Source organism: Limanda limanda, chromosome 21, assembly GCF_963576545.1.
Source record: "Limanda limanda chromosome 21, fLimLim1.1, whole genome shotgun sequence".
Lineage (NCBI taxonomy): Eukaryota > Metazoa > Chordata > Actinopteri > Pleuronectiformes > Pleuronectidae > Limanda > Limanda limanda.
The window spans coordinates 5,720,737-5,739,650 of record NC_083656.1 but is presented as its reverse complement, the minus strand read 5'-3'; the positions used below and the strand labels follow the sequence as shown (position 1 = coordinate 5,739,650).

At 42.9% G+C, this 18,914-nt stretch overlaps 3 protein-coding genes across 3 annotated transcripts; 1 reads left to right on the top strand and 2 right to left on the bottom strand.

Annotated features, from left to right (window-relative positions):
* Positions 1-3,979: 3,979 nt before the first annotated feature.
* On the bottom strand, positions 3,980-10,608 carry ppp1cab (protein phosphatase 1, catalytic subunit, alpha isozyme b). Its single transcript, XM_061095602.1, has 8 exons — positions 10,382-10,608; positions 10,173-10,297; positions 8,860-8,991; positions 7,931-8,161; positions 7,080-7,184; positions 5,764-5,987; positions 5,251-5,385; positions 3,980-4,872 (listed from the first exon to the last, which is right to left on the bottom strand). The coding sequence occupies exons 2-8, from the start codon at positions 10,225-10,227 to the stop codon at positions 4,777-4,779; spliced, it is 978 nt and encodes a 325-aa protein (XP_060951585.1). The 5' UTR covers positions 10,228-10,297; positions 10,382-10,608; the 3' UTR covers positions 3,980-4,776.
* Positions 10,609-10,686: 78 nt separating this feature from the next.
* On the top strand, positions 10,687-16,021 carry pelo (pelota mRNA surveillance and ribosome rescue factor). Its single transcript, XM_061095601.1, has 13 exons — positions 10,687-11,139; positions 11,903-11,995; positions 12,554-12,704; positions 12,920-13,010; positions 13,365-13,528; positions 13,817-13,877; positions 14,072-14,233; positions 14,308-14,354; positions 14,445-14,518; positions 14,607-14,678; positions 14,929-15,003; positions 15,101-15,132; positions 15,562-16,021. The coding sequence occupies exons 1-13, from the start codon at positions 11,099-11,101 to the stop codon at positions 15,654-15,656; spliced, it is 1,158 nt and encodes a 385-aa protein (XP_060951584.1). The 5' UTR covers positions 10,687-11,098; the 3' UTR covers positions 15,657-16,021.
* Positions 16,022-16,424: 403 nt separating this feature from the next.
* Positions 16,425-18,565, bottom strand: paqr4b (progestin and adipoQ receptor family member IVb). The gene is made up of 3 exons (XM_061095390.1): positions 18,400-18,565; positions 17,178-17,396; positions 16,425-16,861 (listed from the first exon to the last, which is right to left on the bottom strand). The coding sequence occupies exons 1-3, from the start codon at positions 18,563-18,565 to the stop codon at positions 16,425-16,427; spliced, it is 822 nt and encodes a 273-aa protein (XP_060951373.1).
* Between the last annotated feature and the right edge of the window lie 349 nt (positions 18,566-18,914).

The following is an 18,914-nucleotide window of genomic DNA, read 5'->3' as shown; positions in this document are numbered from 1 at the left end:
TGACGCTGCTGGGAGTTGAATTTGAATCTCAAGGCTTCCGTACTTGGAGCAGCATGGAGGCATTTTATGTTTTTTCCTCAATAGTTTTTTAACCTTTGAAGAATTGGTCACCTTTGACTTCAATTGTATTGAATTTGTCTGCAGCGCTGTTCACCCCCGAGACTCCAGAAGTGTTTTATAGACTCAAACACTTCACCCACCACTTCCATCTGCACAGTGGTGATTTGACAATGAGTTCATTTGAATTTTCCGGTGAACTTTCCCTTTCAACGTTCATGCACATGCAAAATAAATCACCAAATGTTCACTGAGCAACAGCATCAAACCTAATAACATGGGACACGTGTGGTATTGACAGTGAGGACATAATTAGCACAGGGGCTATAAGGCAGCTACAGCATCAGTGTTAGCAGGGTACTTGTTACAGCATTAGCTAATAGTAATAATAGAAGTGGCAGCTGAGTCTCTGAATCCAGAATTCCTCACGAGATATAAATAGAGCAGGTGACACCGTGCTGCCGGCTTTGGCACCACCACAGCTTTGCGGCTTTTTTATTTCAGAATGCTGGAGCTTCGGTTCCTGCTCGTATAAGTCTGACTTTCATGCAGAAAATAAGACGGGACGTCGGAGGACACATTTGACTCCACTGTGACACCAGTGCCTACGTGGTACATCGGGCCGAAGGATTCCTGGTTGTTCACACCATTCCTCACACTTAGGGCTGTACTATATAAGCCACGGGGGAGCCGACAGGAGAGCGAGCCTGTTGATCAAAAGTGGCTTCGGTTTTTCTGATCGAGGGTCGTCTGCGTGGTCAGCTCTGCGTTTTCAGAGGCCGCCGTCGTTCAATGACACGCAAAGACGTTTTTGATCGGGAAAAATCAATGGCTGCTGAGGAAACTGGTCATTTAGCTTCACAGGATCAGATCAATTCAGATTTTAAGGTGTAGTGAATTCAAGAGGGAGAGTTTTGCAGTAAAGTTCTTCCGATGGTACGAACTACAGTTAGTTCCGTTTACTCCATTACATGTTTATTTGGAACAGTTTGAGTAAACTCTACTTTTTGCAGTAGTTTCAATGCAGCAACATTTCTAAAGCACTTTTTGTCTGAATTAACTTTCAACTACTTTTTATTTGCTTTTCATCTGGCTCTGATCATTTAACAATATTTTTTATTGTCTTTTTTGTCTCTAACATTTAGATTCTTTAATTTTTTTAAGCTCTCAGGTTATTGCTGATGATATCTTTAAATGGCTTTTAATTGTTTCCCTTTGTTTTCTCTCAACTCATCATGTCTAATACGTAAAACACTTTAAAATGTGCAGTATAAAACGTTTTATTTTTATTTAACTCTTATTCAAATGCATTCAAAGAGAATAATCTCTACTTTTAGTTACATTTATCCCACTAAATGTAAATATTCATCATCGAATCCTATTTCGTGATATTCAAATAACCCAATAGAAAAGGACTGGGATTCTTTTCTGTTTGCACACATTTCACAATGTTTCTAATCTGGAGATTATGACTTTAATAAATAGTGATGGAACCCATACAAATAATAATAATTAAAAAAAAACTACAATTAGGTTAAATCAGGAAATGCAATAAATAAAAGTTTGAGTCAAAGGAATTCCCTCTAATCGTAAAGCTTTTAATTGGCACAAATAAATGTACGTTTCTCAAACAGCAGGTTGGGTTATTATAATGTTTCTTTTGTAGAAATCTGCACGAGAACAAAATTGTTCTGAAGCTTGATAATAGCGTCATAAACTCAACAGTTTAGTGTTTCAGGCCAGAATAGCTGTATGAACTAGTATGTACAGTATTTGGTATCATCTGAAAGACGAACTCTTGGATACTACGTCTTCAATATCTTGTCTATTTTGAGAACTCTTATCTAACCAGGACTCTATTTCTGGGTTGATCACTATGACTGATGTGAAGTCATAGTCCCATCATCTCTGGACCAAGGTTTGATCTTCTTTTTTCTTTTTTTTCAATCCCGCTCTGTGAGAAGTGAAAACAAATTCACACACACAAGAAACAAGTTCACATGTCTCCGAGACTCACTACCCAACACGAAAGCCAGAAACATAATCCTGTCCAAGGGCCAAGGTAGGAATTTGAGACCACATAGCCACCCAGAAATTCTGATGACCAAGGGTGACCTTAAGTCTCCATTGACTGGCTATAAATGTACAGAGGATTGTAGTGAAGGAGAATGAGGCCGCGGAGCCACACTTAGATGCACAGAGGATTACAATGGTTTCTGGGATCAGGATGTTATCAAGTTAAACTATTTCCCTTGGTTTTACTCTGGATGTCATGAACTCTAGTGGGAATTTTCAAACTACAACGCAGAGAATTTACAGAAAATCTGCCTCCATTCTTTAAAAATAAGTATAGAAGTCCTAATCCAAAACCCTTCACCCCTCACCTCCATGGTCCTGTAAAGGGAAAGATAGGCGATGGACTGAAGAAGGGTGTTGATGACAGGAAGACGAATGAATGCAAAAAGAGCCTGAGAAATGCCTAAGAAAGAAATGGGATCCTTTTTTGATAAAAATAGAATGAGGAATGAAAAAGAGCGATACAGAGTGTTCTGCACGGCCCCTGTATGGCGAGCGGACACGAATATTACTCGTTAACAACTACGTGAATGGTTGTCGGGCAAAGTATCGCAATTACAGCAGCAGCAGAACAGTGTTGTTGCATTGTATGCATGTGCTTATGACATGTCTGTGTTCCCTGGAGGCAAAGTAAAGCACTGAGCATGTGGCTGAGGAGGTAAAGTGGCCATCCTCTAACCTGAAGGTCGGCAGTTTGATTCCCAATTTTCATTGGCATGCCAAAGCGTCCTTGAGCAAGACACTGATCCCCCAAATTGCCACAATAGAGTAAAATTGATAGCATAAATGCACTGTGTGAATGTGAGTGAATGGGGGAGCGGCTGTAAACTGTACTGGAAAGCACCTTGAGTTGTCATCAATATTAGAAAATATATAAATCCAGACCATTTACCATTTTAATCAGAGCTCAGTGATTTGTTTCTGCTTCATACAGTGGATCTGCTGACTGGTGGAGGAAAAGGAGCTCAACACTGCCCCTCTGTGGAGAACAGCTGAACCACACATTCTGGACTTTGTGGTGACTGACAGCAGTAACAGTGTGGATGACACAGCAGCCACTTGACTCATCTGCCAATCAAATCTCAGTCAAGTAAGTTATTTTAAATTTTTGGATTTTAAAGTCTTTTTTTTTTAATCAATTGAAAATGCAAAAAGAAAGTGTAGAATGGCATTTAACCGCTAAATCGATGTAGCACCTTTTCCCTGACTACTTCACTCCATGCTTGTTTCAGCAAAGTATAAACTTTATTTTATAAACTTAAATTTTAAAAAGCGTTTTTAGAATATATTTAGATTGTTAATTTAATGCCTGGACAAGCAAAGGGACAATTTGACGTTGATCAATGTGTTGTGTCCCACTAAAAAAGTCATTTTCATTAACATTTTTTGGAGCTAATAATTAAATGAATACATTTGGACAAAAGAATCAGTGTAATCATGAAATAATTCATTTAAAACTCATTTTGCTATCGGAAATTTCAGTTTTTATTAGCATCCTTACATAAGGTCATATTTTCATGTTATTGCAGCAGGTTTTATTTCAGACCTGTAAAGAAATAAAATCTGACCGCAGTCAACTCTGAAGAGGGAGGATTAAATAACAATCAATAATTTAACCCCATGAATGTTTAAAAATCAAACATGTGAATTTATACTTATTACTTTTGGTCAAATACTATCCAATTTCATACGCCAGAAGTATGGGTTTGAATACTATTGATGATCAGCAGTTACTTCCCAGTACTTTGAGTAACTGTGACCAGACATAGAAACAGCTACTTGCAGGAGATCAATAACAAATCCATATTTATATCAGATACAGGTTAACAATAAAAACAAGTCATCATTGTAGCTCAGATTCTCGCTTTATTGGTCAACTTGATGAAAGACTACAAAACGAATTCACAAAAAATCTCTTTCAAGTAATCAAATCTGTACAAACCTAAACTGTATGGGGTTTTTACAGCTCTGGCTCATATGAATCTGGAGAGTCATATGCATGTGTGGTGTGTGTGTGTGCGTGCACGAGTGAATAATCGTGCGCCTGCTCGCCTGAGAAAAGGTGAAACGCTCTTTCCTGTTCGAGGATACAGAGACGCCGCGCTCGGGCCGAGACAAGACTCAGCATGCACGCACACACTCACATGCACATACCTGTGTTTTGAGATTTTACAGTACAGAGGACAGGGAAAAAAAACCAAAATACTCCCCCCCCTCCACAAGTACACACACACGCCACCTACTGGCAGGGTTTGCTGCTAAAATTCATGTCCAGCGATTTTCCCACTGTCTCCCAAACCCTGCTTTCTTCAGTCAAAATTACTGTACAGACAGACACTGTGGTTCAACCTTTCCACGGGAAGAGTGGTAAGAGAGAGGGGAAAGTATAAATCTCTAATACTCTCACACAAAATGTACACGTGCACACATGATTTTAATGCTCACCGGCAGAGGACGCGTTGGTCGCCTGCGCACGCACTCATTCAGACAATTCATAACATTAAATGTTTTAAGAAGTACAGATAAAAAAGGAAAAAAGCCCTGGGTATAGGTTTGATTTCTGGCTGTTTGGTGAAAAGAAAGGAGAAGAGAGGTAGAGAGGGCAGGAGGGAAGGGTCGCAGGTCGAGGGCAAACTACTCGGGTCATTTCTTAGCTTTCCTTGGGGGAGTGACTGGGCGGCCAGAGCCCATTCCCCCTCCACCGCCGTAGAAGAGCTTCTTGTCTGCAGGTTTGAGAATCTGTGAAACAGAGACGACAAAAATTAGCAAATAAACAACCACTGAACCACAGCTCCGCCAGGCAGTTAAATTGCAGTTTACAACAATGTCCGTCTCATCTTACGTGTAGTGAAGACTTTGGAGGAAATTAATATGGGTAATAAGTTAGTGAGTTATGGCCAAAGACGCATTTGTGAGGTCAGAGTGAACTTGACCTTTGACCATATCACATTCATAAGAACATGAATGACAGACAGACAACATATGCCTCTTGCCGTGTTTGTCACCAGAGCAGATATGCCGTCGTTTTACAAGTTAGTGATATCATTCATTTTTGCCAGTATTGATCTGCTGGGCCAAGGCGATCAGTTAGAACTTTCTCAGGGGTCTCCTGTTTACCTGGAATGAGCACATGAGGGTCTCGTCTACGCTCATCATGGCTCCGGCGTTGTCGAACTCTCCGCAGTAGTTAGGAGCAGAGAACAGTGTCACCAGCTGCCTCTTCGCAAAAAACTCATATCCGTCCTCGACCACCTGAAAGCAGATACAACACAGAGTTAGTGGATGTGGTTTTTAGCCTTGTTTCTTACTGGGATACTACTGGAATTTAGCAGGGACTTATGAAGGGAGAAAATACATTTCTAATGCTCACTGCGATGACCTGCCACCAGTAACGCTGAGCTGACCCCACTGGGCTACAGCTCCACCGCACTGTCCCAAAACATCACTAAACATCTGGACCTCCATGACACAAGAGTTGAGTTCCACACCCAAAGCTTACCAGATAAAAGAGGTATAAGGAAGAGGGGTGGTTTACTTTTTATTTTACTTGTTTGTTTGTTTGTTTCTCTACTTCCTTGTTCTCCCACTTTAAAAAAACATCCCCAGAATACACGTTGTGGTTGTGCTGACCTGATGGGCCCGACAAATAAGGTCCATGTCGTGTTTGTGGAGGAACTTTGTGACGACGTCTGCGCCGAACGTGAAGGAGACGCCGCGGTCGTTCTCGCCCCAGCCCAGCACGTCCTTGTCCGGATCGGCCCACAGCAGGTCGCAGAGGAGGCCCTGGTCAGGCACATCAGTGGGACGCATGACCCGTCGCACCTGCTCCATAGACTGGAGGTCTGGTGACAGGCCTGGAGGGGAAAACGTGTGTGGAGTTAGAAATAAGAAAAACGTAAACTCGGGTGTCTGAGATTCTACACGTACGGTAAGTTTCTTCATGTTCTGATGCCTGGAATAAGGTTTACTGCTTGTTTTTTATCTTTACTGTAGAACCGAGGCGGGTCTGACAAGTGACAACCAAGGTTTGATAACACAGAGGCCTTGTCTGAGCAAAATGATACAAATCCAATCCCATGATGACACATCTGTGCCTTGTGTCAACATCAGAAATGCCTTTATGGCGCATATATAAAATTATGATCACCTGAGATGCAAAAAGGCTTTTATTTAAATGTTTTAAAGACTTTTTTCCAATTCCAAGTGTATGAAATTATTGTGATTTAAATATATATGAGCTTGGGATTTAACTGCAATGTGAAGAGCAAATCCAAGCAAACATACAATATCCTTTCTGTGAGCCGTCTTATGAAAGCTGGTGTTTGAAGAGGGAGGTTGTGTCTGCCCTCATGATTACGACGGCCTGTTTACATACTTTGTATCGTGTCTCTCACAGACATTAGATAACTGTGACTGCTCTTTGCTATTATACAACTTTCTGAACTGTCAAAGTAGTCAAATTGATGACAAAATACATGATATCTGTTATTCCTGTTTCTTCAACAAGTGTTTGCTCTTTACCTAGCATTGTCTTTAAATTCTAAAGGTGAATATTGTTGATTGACTTCCACATTTTTGAAATCTCTGGTTAATCTTTAATTCATAATATGAACTGTGTTGAAGCCAGAATGTTTACAAAAGGTCTGTGGCAACTCGGTTCCCATGTTATCTGGCTATGTCCACGATCCAATCTACTTTGTGAAGTTATAATAAATCTTTGTTTTTTAAAGTGTTGCCACGTGAGTTGTTAAATATATAAAATAAAAAAGATAAAATCGGAAGTCCCCTGATTTGGGGAAAAGAATCTAAATATACTCAAACAGCAAATCTAGACTCCACAGTCCTGAAGGCTTTTGACTGTGGTGTTGACAGCAATAACAGAGCTGAAGCGACTGTGTGTGTGTGTGTTGAGGATAGAAGGAAAATTAACTGTTTGATAAGTATACCTCCATGGCAACAGAAGATCTTCTCGTCAACAATAGCGGCAACAGGCAAACAGTTGAAGCAGTCGGTGAAGGTCTTCCACAGCTTTATGTTGTATCGCCTCTTACCTGTGAAAGGAAACACAATTACTTTGTCACGATCTAATCTCAGGAGCCATAAAACCTTAACAGCCGCTGCACATATTGCATCACACCTCAAACAACATTTTACATAATCCTGGCTGTGTGAACCACAGAGAAAGGCATGTGATTAATCACTGCCCGCTCTGCCTGATCATGCTCCTGAGCCCAGAGCCTGGTGTACTGAGAGGTTATCTGTGTTTGCTTAATGATCCAGATTCTCTATCAGCTTTAAAGGAACAGCTCAGAGACAAATCTATTATTTATTTAGTGTTTCTTGTGATTATTTAAGTATAATGATGAGGCTACATGTGAAGACTCAGCTTAAAGTGAAGGGCACGTTTGCTAATGTTAATAAAATGCTGACAACCACAAAGGTGACATAAAAAAGGAAGATATTTCTGCTCATCAGCAACTAGTAAAACTGTATACGTTTGATATAAAATAACTTTGAATGTAAAAAGGTGCTAAACACTTTAAGATAATAATAAAAATATACTTAACTATTCAAGTAAATTACATAGATGTGCAAATAATACTAATCCAAATACTGTGGCTCAACATGGACAGGCTTGTTTACTGATAAATAATTGATCTCTCTTCTTTCGGTGTTTACATTTGCAAAGGACCTTTATTACTCTGAGGCCTTTAGGTTAAGCCTTGTGCTTTTATCTAGTGGTAACTTTACAGCGGTGATAAGATCAATGTCTGTGTGTGCATGTCACAAGACTTACACTCATCATAGAAGCCATATATTCTGTTAATGGAGGCGCACTCGTGGTTTCCCCTCAGCAGAAAGAAGTTTTCTGGGTATTTGATCTTGTAGGCCAGCAACAGGCAGATGGTCTCCAGGGACTGTTTGCCTCGGTCTACGTAGTCCCCCAGGAACAGGTAGTTGCTCTCTGGTGGGAAGCCCCCATATTCAAACAGCCTCAGGAGATCATAGTACTGCCCATGGACATCACCTGGTGAGAAAAGCAGTGTTAGAGTGGAAACCGCCAGGCTGGTCATGGGTGTGATTATCACGCCGTGTGTATGAGCACAACAGAAGGTACGGGAGTCAGATAAAGGTACAACAACACTTGGCACGTTGCAAATTAACAGCAACACCGATAATACACAACAATCGGCTGTTGCCAATGCATTTAAGATGAACACTGTTATTCCTGTGTTGCTTGACTCGTTTTTTTATGATGAAACAACTAATTGAAGGTGCAAGCTTGCATTTAGTGTGAGGATGCTGGTAATTCTGATTCCAGTGCAAACTTGGCCTGATCCTGATATTTGCAGGATGTTCCTTTAAACTAGCATTCCTCATTAACTGGCATCAGCAGAATGACACAGGAGGGCGAGTCCCAGGAGACTGGAAGTGCAAAACAGCACAGTGCAGACAAGCCTTTATTATCTGTTTGTTTCTTCACTCCTGCAATTACAAGGCAAGGTCATCGCCGGCCTGTGAATTCAAACATTGTTTTCTCTTTTTAACTTAGATCCTGAAACTTCACTTGCAATTGAAACATTTAAAATGATAGCATGTTTACGATTTCTCATAATACTCCAGTACTCTTAATCTAAAACTCTAATAACAGCTATCTAATAGTCTTAGTGAAAGCTCTGGGACCAAATTTGAGAATTCCCTCGACTCTCAAGAACTAAGCCTCACCACAAATCTTGAGTGGCGCCTCGAGTTCGAGCAGGATTGGCTGGCTGAGGAAGATCTCCCGGGATTTGAGGCAGAGACCACGGATTTCATTCTCTGTCAGTTGAACATTTTTGCCAGGTCTGGAGCCTTTCACTGCCAGAGAGAAATGAACACAGGGTGAGAAACGGTGCATTGGAAACATTTAAGTATATTGTTATTCCCCCATTTCTACAGTTAACGACTACATACATTGAATTTTTACTTGTGTGAGTTCATGTGAACATTTTGCAAAATAAGGCATATCGCCATGGAAGGTTACCACGAGCATGTTGCTCAATATTCATTCACAACCTTTCTGTTTGACAACCATAATCATAAAATCTGTGGCTGAGACTACAGGTGAATTCTCGTTAAAGTGTTGAATGTAAATGATAAAAATTACGCCCAAATGTTATGAAATCTACAAACTACTTTGATCAGAACCATCTGTTTACTCTCATAAAGCAAAATTCAACATTTGAGGAGCTGAAAGCGGCAAAAAACGACTGAAATTATCAAAATAGCTGAATGTTTTCTCTCAGATCTTCAAATGGACTAGTCAATTATAAAAATCGATAAAAATGTGTTCATATTGAAGACTGGGAGGGGCGAATGTTTTACACTCATCTACCACAATAATCTGCAAACGCCTGAAGTGAATATTTAAAATGCTTTACGTCTTGTGTCACAGGGTGTTGTTAACTTTGGTCTAACATCGAAGAATAAAGCCGGAATTAAAGTGTTAAACACAGAAACTCCCTGAAAAGACGAGGACTGGATCCTCTCAGGATTCTGAGGCAGCACCAAGTCAGCTTATAGTAAATTGGTGTTTTTTTGTTCTGATCCCGCCTTAAAAACCTCTGGATGTAAATACCAAGCAAACAAAAAACACGACCCCACAACAGTCACTGACCAAATCAGACAAAACCAACACAAACAAAATGTGAAATTAAATAACTTCGTATTCCACTTGGTAATTTCCCATTTTACCCACCGATCACACACACACAGTGCTTCGTTGTGTAGCGACAATTCAGGATTAACACCCAACTCCCACTGTGTCCAGCGTGTGGACACTTTCCCCGGAGCGGAGCACAATAAATACTTAAATATTCATAACGTGCTGGTTGGATCAACAGATGTTTATTTACCATTACTTCAAATAACACGTTTGAGTGTGTGGTTTAGCAGGAAGCGGGAGAAAGCCTGAGCAGGAGCACCGTTGTCTAGCCTCCCTGTGCTAGCTAAGATGGCTACCTCGGTGAATAGATATCGACCGATACTGGGGCTCTTACCTTCCAGCAGACGCTGTATAATGGAGTCGATGTTCAGCTTGTCGGCTTCGGCCATGCTAATCCTCAAACTCGGTCTGGTTCCGGTCACTTCTGCGAGTTCGAGTCGTCGTACCGGGGTTAGCTAGCTACAGAGAAAGACGTTAGCTTTAGTTTAGTTTTTTTTTTTAGCGTTAATCGGCTATCGTTAGCCCGCTAGCTAGCTAGCTAACCTTGGGTTCAGAAATGGCAACCTCAAAAAAAACTGCGAGGCGCTGGCTGGTAAAAAAAAGTCGTGATGGCGGGCGGAGCACTTGAGAAATCCGGTGGTTCCCCGGTTACATGTCCGGATTGACGCGAAATGCTGTCGTGTTTTCCCGTGGAGACGCCGTGTGAGCCGAAGCTAGCAGCACCATGCCATCGACGAAAAGAGGCTAAGGGAGCGTTAGCAAGAAAAGCGAGGATGAACGGAAGTGGGCTGGCGGTTCCCTCGCTCCTATTGGTGGGTTGAGCCAGTGGGCGGTATTTACATCACCCGTCCACCTCCCCGATTGGCTGAGGGCGACGCCTGTCAGCATTTGCTCATCTCAAACAGCTCCGTGACAAAAAGAACAACGAATCTCGGGTTTATTTCGCATTTTGCTGGATTTTAATGGAGGATTTTGTTACGTAACGTCAGATTCTACGCGTTTGACCTCATTTAGTCAGGAAACGTCGCTTGAATCGCGGTGTATTTGTGTCGCAGCAGCAGCGACACCCACGGAAGTGACCAAGATGGGCGAGCTGACGCTATGACGTGACGTCACGGCTGCTGACAACACACCGGTGATTCATGGTAGAGAGATGGTTCGGCTCGTCCGCTGCTTCTTCAGCTCCACACAAACATGAGCCGGACCCACGCTAACCTGCGTGTTTCACTGTAACAACACGGACACACAACCCGTCCAGCCATGAAGCTGCTGGCCAGGGACATTGAGAAAGACTATGCCGGGTGAGTGAGTGAGTGGCTAACGGCTAATGCTAGCAAGCTAACCAGCATGCCTCTTTCCAGCTGACTGTACATGTGGATAGTTAGTGATGGAGACTTCTGCTCACATCGAGCTGCCCCCACAGAGACGTGTGGGGGGGAAATAGTCCCTTTGATCGTTAATATACACAGATAATAACACAATATATCACTGCACGAACAATCAGACTACGTGGCTTCAGTAACTAGTTAGCTAACTCACCTCAATGTGTCAACAAAACAAACCTCCTAACCCCCTTATAATGTGGATGATCTTAAAAGGAATAGTTCACACAGAAATGATGATCCACTCATCATCTACTCACGACTATCCTGGTGGGTATGGGTGAAGTTTGTGAGTCCACAAAACACTTTCAGGAGTAAACAATCAATACAACTGAAGTAAATGGCGAAAACATGGAATGCCTCCATTCTGCTCAGGTGTCCCTAAGCCCAGACATTCAAATTTAGGCTAAAAACTTGGTTCGAATTACGCCTAGAAGAATTAATCACCATTTACTTCAATCGTATTGGATTTAGCTGCAACAATGTTTACCCCTGAAAATCCTAAAGTGTTTTGTGGACTCACTTCACCCTCCTCTCCATCAGCATATTGATGAGTAGATAAGTAGATAATGAGTGAAATTTCACCTTTGGGAGATCTCTCCGTTTAAAGTAAGCAGACATTCACAGTTTCATGGTCAGGTCAACACAGGAGCAGTTTCATTGACTGCGTGTGTTTCTCCAGTCAGGTGACTCTGATGCCCGAGGAGGCGGAGGACATGTGGCACACATACAACCTGCTGCAAGTCGGAGACAGCCTGAGAGCCTCCACTATCAGGTAACCACTGACCTCACCTCGCGCAAACGTGACGTGAAACCACGTACACTTCTCTTCCAGGGCAGTATCTGTCTGCCGGACCTGTTTCACGAACCACTGCTTTGTTCTTCCCAGAGTTAGTCATCATTAAAAAAGCTGCTCTGTCACTGAGTGCATTTGTAGGATATCACGGCAAAGGTTTAGTGCCCATTGCTTAATTACAACCACTGCAATGAACCCAAGACACACCCAACACAAAGAATGAAGCCAATTATTGTATTATTACTCTAGGAAGATGAGTAAGCAGTCACTGTCGGTTCAGGTGCAGCTCAATGTTATGTCAACTTGAATGCAGGTTACTCCAGTAAGGCTCCTATGACAGTGTCCAGTTTAGGTTTAACAAAGCGTCAGTTATTAAATCCAGTCTGTGTTTGTGAATGATTGCGATTGTCCTTCAGATTGTTTTTCTTTCCCTCCACCCTTTCCTCCTGCGTATCACTCTGGGTTTTGCTCTGGAAAACTCAAATCAACTTGTCATCAGCATCACAAATCAAGTCCCTTTCCCCCCCGCTCCCACAGGAAGGTGCAGACAGAGTCCACCACCGGAAGCGTGGGCAGCTCCAGAGTTCGCACCACTCTCACCTTGTGTGTGGAGACGATCGACTTCGACTCCCAGGCCTGTCGGCTGAGAGTCAAGGGCACGAACTTAGAGGAGAACCAGTATGTCAAGGTCTGAAAACATTCAGTTGTAGCTGTGTCACATTGGTAGAAGTTTCAAATCAAACATAACAGATATAGATAGTGTCTGATAAGTGTGGTGCTTAACTCCATTTTTCTATTTGAGGGTTTATTATAACAGTAAAAAGTGAACTATTCATTTGGTCTTAATCATAACTGTTGTTTAAAATGAGAGGATGTGATTGTAATGTGTTCCTCTCTCTTCAGATGGGGGCTTACCACACTATTGAGCTTGAAGTTAACAGGAAGTTCACTCTGGCTAAGAAGAGCTGGGACAGCGTCGTCCTGGACAGAATCGGTAAGAAGCTGCTTCTGTTGAACTTCATCTTCCTTCATTGCTGCTGTTTATTCGGTCTGATCCTTCCCAGCTCATCCTGACTGACAGAGGGACATTTCACTGGGTTTTTCCTCTCACAGAAAATCCACAGTCCTTATTTAGATATTTTTTTACGTAACCAAGTACAGTGTGTTGCCATGGAAACAGAATTTGGTGAAACAAGAGCTGACAGATGGGCCTCATGTATTTTATGGAGTGGGGGTCTATTGAGTCATTGCTGCTGTCATTTTCCACCAGGACAGTTTAAATCTGTTTATACAGGACCAACCACCAGATGATCTATTTGTCACTGCCTTGTTTGTTCTTAACATTTAGAGCAGGCATGTGATGCCACACAGAAGGCAGATGTGGCAGCTGTGGTCATGCAGGAGGGCCTGGCCAACCTGGTGCTGGTGACCCCCGCCATGACTCTGCTCCGAGCCAAAGTGGAGGTCACCATTCCACGCAAACGAAAGGGAAGCTGCACTCAGCACGAGAAGGTACGTCACTGCACGGAAAGACAAGCTCCAGCTGTTCAAATCAAAGGGGGGGGGGGATAGGGTCGCTATAAACAGTGAGTCATAGAGGACGGAATTATGAAGAGAGGCAGCTGAAAGAATGATGGACAGATTGATTGAAGAAGGCAGTCGGCGAGTTAAGGAAGTGTGACAATGAACCCTAATTGAGAGACATCCCTTCTTCTTGTGTTTTTTTAATAAAACAAGATCAACAGATATTTATATATATATATGTATAATCTCTCAGACTGCTTGTCCCTCTGTCTGCAGGCGCTGGAGAGGTTCTATGAGGCTGTGATGCAGGGGATCCTTCGCCACATCAATTTTGATGGTAAGGCTGATGTGCACTCACATACAGTATGTTCCTCTTTTGCATCAGACACTTCTCCTTTTTTTTATTTGTTCCTCTCACATCTAACTCTGTGTCCGTCAGTTTTGTGGCACAATTGTGGTTTATTATTATCAACATTTTTGCTTGTTTTCTACTATGAGAAGTTAACATTTTGAATTCTCGTCCTCCACTAGTGGTGAAGTGCGTCCTGGTTGCCAGTCCAGGGTTTGTGAAGGACCAGTTCATTGCATATCTCTTTAGAGAGGCAGTGCGTCAGGACAACAAGCTCCTGCTGGAGAATCGCCCCAAATTCATGCTGGTGCACTCGTCATCAGGTCACAAGTACTCACTAAAAGGTAAGAGACTCTGACAATAACACAATCAAATCTTATCAGAACATGTAAACTCAATAAAATTCTTGTGTTTGTAGAAATCCTCTCTGATCCCTCTGTGACAAGTCGACTCTCTGATACAAGGGTAAATCAGTTTGTTTTACACATCGTCCTGTAAATGCTAATTAGATATATTTATATTGTGGTGTTAACTGGTGTGAAATGTAACATGCAGGCAGCAGGAGAGGTGAGAGCCCTGGAGGATTTCTACAAGATGCTCCAGCATGAGCCAGACAGAGCCTTCTATGGGTGAGTGGTGACGTAGACCGTGACCCGGTGAAGCTTCATTCCTTCTCACTGATGAACCAACAACCTTCGTATCTTTGCATCTTCTCAGACTGGCCCATGTGGAGAAAGCTGCTGAACTTCTCGGCGTCGACATCTTGCTGATAAGTGATAAGCTGTTCAGGTACATGCTCTGAGGTGTCACTGCCAGATATCTTTTGGTTATCTAGGTTAAATACACAAAGCAGGGAACAGTTTGTTTTTACTGGCTGCAGCTGGAATGTACTTTTTATTTGCCTCTTTTGCCAGAAGAATTAAATGAAAAAACCCACTTATTTCTGCACCTCTATTGGCTGTAAACTGGTCAGGCAAGAGATTGTTTGTGATCTAAACACAGTCACATGTTTTGTGTGTCTCTGTGTGTGTATATGCAGACATCAGGACGTCCCCACGAGAAGCCGCTACGTCCGCCTGGTGGACAGTGTGAGAGACAACGGCGGCACCGTCAGGTACCAGTGATTCTTCAAAAAGACTCACAATGTTATCGTTCACCAGGAAGTACACACAAACCATGACATCTTTTCTGTCCTTTGTTTTTTCATCCAGAATATTCTCCAGCCTTCATGTGTCTGGTGAACGTAAGTAATAAAAACTACTCAAAATTGTATTCAATCTATATTTATACGTTTTGTTTTTATATAAACATAGACAAGCCTTTATCATCTGATTAACAACCCAGCAACATACTGTCAAATCACGCAGACACACAAACATCCTCATCGCACACTGTAAAGTCATTCTGGCAAAAAACAACGCACATTTGTCGTCGCGCCCACAGGTGACACGTGATTATTTGCATGTAGAACAGGGAAGATAGATCGGATCACAAATGCTAATACCCGTTGTGAACAGGGATTTACTGGTGTCACTGAATCGCTCTGAAACAAAAGCACTCGCCACACATGGGGTGACTCTCTCCGTGGATGCCCTTCTCTACTGAAACATGAAGTCAGCCTTTGTGCCGCCAGTGTCTTCACCTCTTGATTTATCCCCGTCTGCCTCCTCAGAGCTGACCCAGCTGAGTGGAGTGGCCGCCATCTTGCGGTTTCCCATCGCCGACCTGTCGGAGCCAGAGGACGACAGCAGCTCTGACGAAGACTGATCAGCACGGTGCAGCGCGGCCGCCCGGGGAAAACAAGTGTGTTACAAAACACTGAAGCTGCTGTGTTATGGTTTATGTTTTCCACCTCTACTGCACACGTCTCTCAGACTTAATACATTTTCTAAAGTGGCCACGATTGCACATTACGAGATGCTGCTTTTGGTTTGAGGTGACTGTGTTTGAGAAGCGGCCGGTTTCACTAAAGTCGCAGAGCTCTCAGTTCATAAGGACGCCAATGAAAAGGAATGTTATGTTTTGCCACGTTTCAAATGAGTTCCAAAACTATTTTTAGCAATAAATGAACCGATCTTTTTCGGTGTATATACAATATTTCTTTTCTGCAATTAAACAACAGAAGCATTCAACCACTCGACTTATTTCACTTTGTCACAAACTCATTCTCATCATGCATGGAAGAAAAAAAACAAGCTGAAATAAGATATAAAAATATAATTTATTACATGTAATAGTTTCATTCTCCATTTAAAATCTATTTTGGTTATGGGTTAAAAATACCCAGAACTACTGCATTGCAACAAACTAAAAATCAAGTATGCTCAGGATTTTTAATTGATATGAGTTTCACAGTTACAACAGTCAGGTCCTTTTATTCTTCTCGCAAAATATCAATTCATAAACTTCCCTCATGAAGAATCTTAGCAGCTATAGGACTAAAGTGCATTTTGACACAACTCGCCTCTCGTTTCATACTTAATCTCATTTCTATCAGCGTTTAGCTCACGGTTGCTTGGCACACCCAGAATAACCCTAACCCTCATTCGGGCACTGGTAGGTCTTAATCCAGGCTAAATCCTCCAGGGTGCCCCAGTGCAGGTAGATAATAGAGCAAACAACCATGACATGCATGATCTGGTGGCTGTTGCCCCAGTTGTCGAACAGGCCCGGGCTGAAGCGCTCGGGGATCTGGATGACGTTGACCAGTCCTCCCAGCACAGCCAGAGCGTCCATGATGACAAAGAGGCGCAGGGAGTGGGGGCTGCCCACCCCGCTGCCGTACACTCGGAACAGGAAGAGGCTGAAGCGGAACAGACCCTGCCAGATGAAAGCTTGCAGGCGCAGGACGTTGGTGCGGGCCGTGGTGGCGCAGTAGATGCCATAGGCCGACAGGAGGATGTAGGTCACTAGGGCCGCCTGCTGTATGATGGGGTAGCACAGGAGGGTGATGTAAATGATGGGAAGTGCGCCTACACAGAAAAGGGAAGATGCAAAACAAACGGATATTATTGACTGTTATTACCACAGGAGCAGAACCTGGGATTGAGTCAGACGTTTGAAGTCATGAAAATGAGGATGTGAAACTTGACTCTTGGTATTTGATGTCTGCAGACCGGATTTGAAACTATATTGCAAACAACCACAGTGTAGTTATTCTAGCATTTACCATGTCATGACAAATGAGAAATTTAATTTGTTTTACTTGAAAAACTACTCTAAATATAACCGACCAAATTCAAGGTCGTTACACTCACTGAAAAATACCCTAAGACTTGAACGACCTACCGAGGGTGTTGACCAGGCAGACCCCGAACATGTCCAGGGACAGCAGGGTGTCGTACACGTGTTCCCCCCCCACGTGGTTCATGAACACATGGTAGACCACTGAGCCCACGGTGGGGGAGAGACAGGCCAGGTAGTGCACCAGGCAGATCCAGATGTTGTCCACCTCCAGCCAGGGAATGCTGAAAGGCATTAGCACCAAGAAAAGGAAAAAGGGGATTCCTGGGGTGGGAGGAGAGAAGACAAGGAAATGAAAATGGTTTGAATTCGTCTTGTTACAGGAGACAGTTACACAAAGAAAATTCATTCTTATCCTCAAAGAAAAACATGAGTGGTTTCTTCTTATGGTTATATCCACAAATCCTCTCTTATGTTGTGAAATAAGGGGTTTTTGGTCATTTTAACCAATTTCGCAAAAAATATTTAATGAATCTTGTTTAAAAAAATACATATTAAGAGAACTAATATTTATGAGTGTTATTTTCTGCCTTTTGGCTGAACGTTAGGTTACTGTTGACCCTTGGCAGAGATATGTGCTTCTTGTCTAGTTCAAGCCCAACGTTATAGGTGCAACAGTTAAAAAGATGCATCGCCATTTTTGGATCAATATGAGGAACCATTCCTCTGTTTGTGTTTTATCAGGATCAGTGTGAAAGATGTGGCTGTTGGCTCGATGCTCAGAGGAAACCCAGAGTAACGCTCCAACACTAATGCCCTTCACTTCCCCTGAGTAAGAGCGTTAGTCTTAATGGTCTTAGGGGATAGCCAAGGAAAGAAAATGGAGCAAGCAGGAGATGCCTTCAGAAGTGTGCACGGGTCTTAGCTCACGTGCAGTTTTGCTTCATGTGTGAGTCCAGGGTTTGCTTTGCTGAAGAGACTTAGGGGCATTTACAGCTGAAAAGTGTCGGGCAAACACAAACCTCTGAGGAGCTAGTTGACAGGAGGATATTTCCAGGGCAGGTATTCCCGGGGCAGATTACGGCTAATACCCCCTATCCTCATTACACACCCTTGTCAAGTCTGCTTATCTGGCTGCAAGTGAGAGTAGTGCACGTTTGTGAACTGTTTTATTTTTGTCCATCTGCTGATTATTTAAATTGGGTGCAAAAATGAGATGAACATTTTGCAGTGTGTTTAACTGAGATGCATTTTTAAAAACACATTTTACATTTGGTCAAGACTGACACTAAGAGAGCAGTGTGTGCAAAGTTATTTCTGCACTTACCATGTGTGTAGATGTTTCCCAGCTCGTTGTGCATGTAGAAGAGACTCCCGAGGCACTCGTGAGCCGAGGACACCGGCCGGTAGCCTGTCAGGACATATTTGTTGAACCGGAGGTGCAGAGGGGTCTTTTCAAAGTCCAACAGCCGCGGCCCTTTGTGAAGCCCCATCACTACTTCCTACAGCCGAGGCCCCCTTCACATTCAGTTGACGGAACAGGTTCCTCACCATCTACATCCTAGAAGAGGCCGCGCTCTGCTCAGGACGCCGCTGTCGCACAGTCATGACCACGGCTCCGGGGGAGTTCTGCTCCTCGAGACCCATCAGTGGACAGGTGTAATTCCAAGCGAGCGACCTGTTGAGCTGGCCAAGTGGCATGCCTTCAGTGGGACCAATCCGAGGGCAGATCTTACTGCTAATCTGTGGTAATCCTCAAGGAAAGCCACGTGCACGACTACAGCTGCTCCCTAACGCGGCTCAGAACCCACTCTCACCTGAACTTCATCCTGAACAGAGACA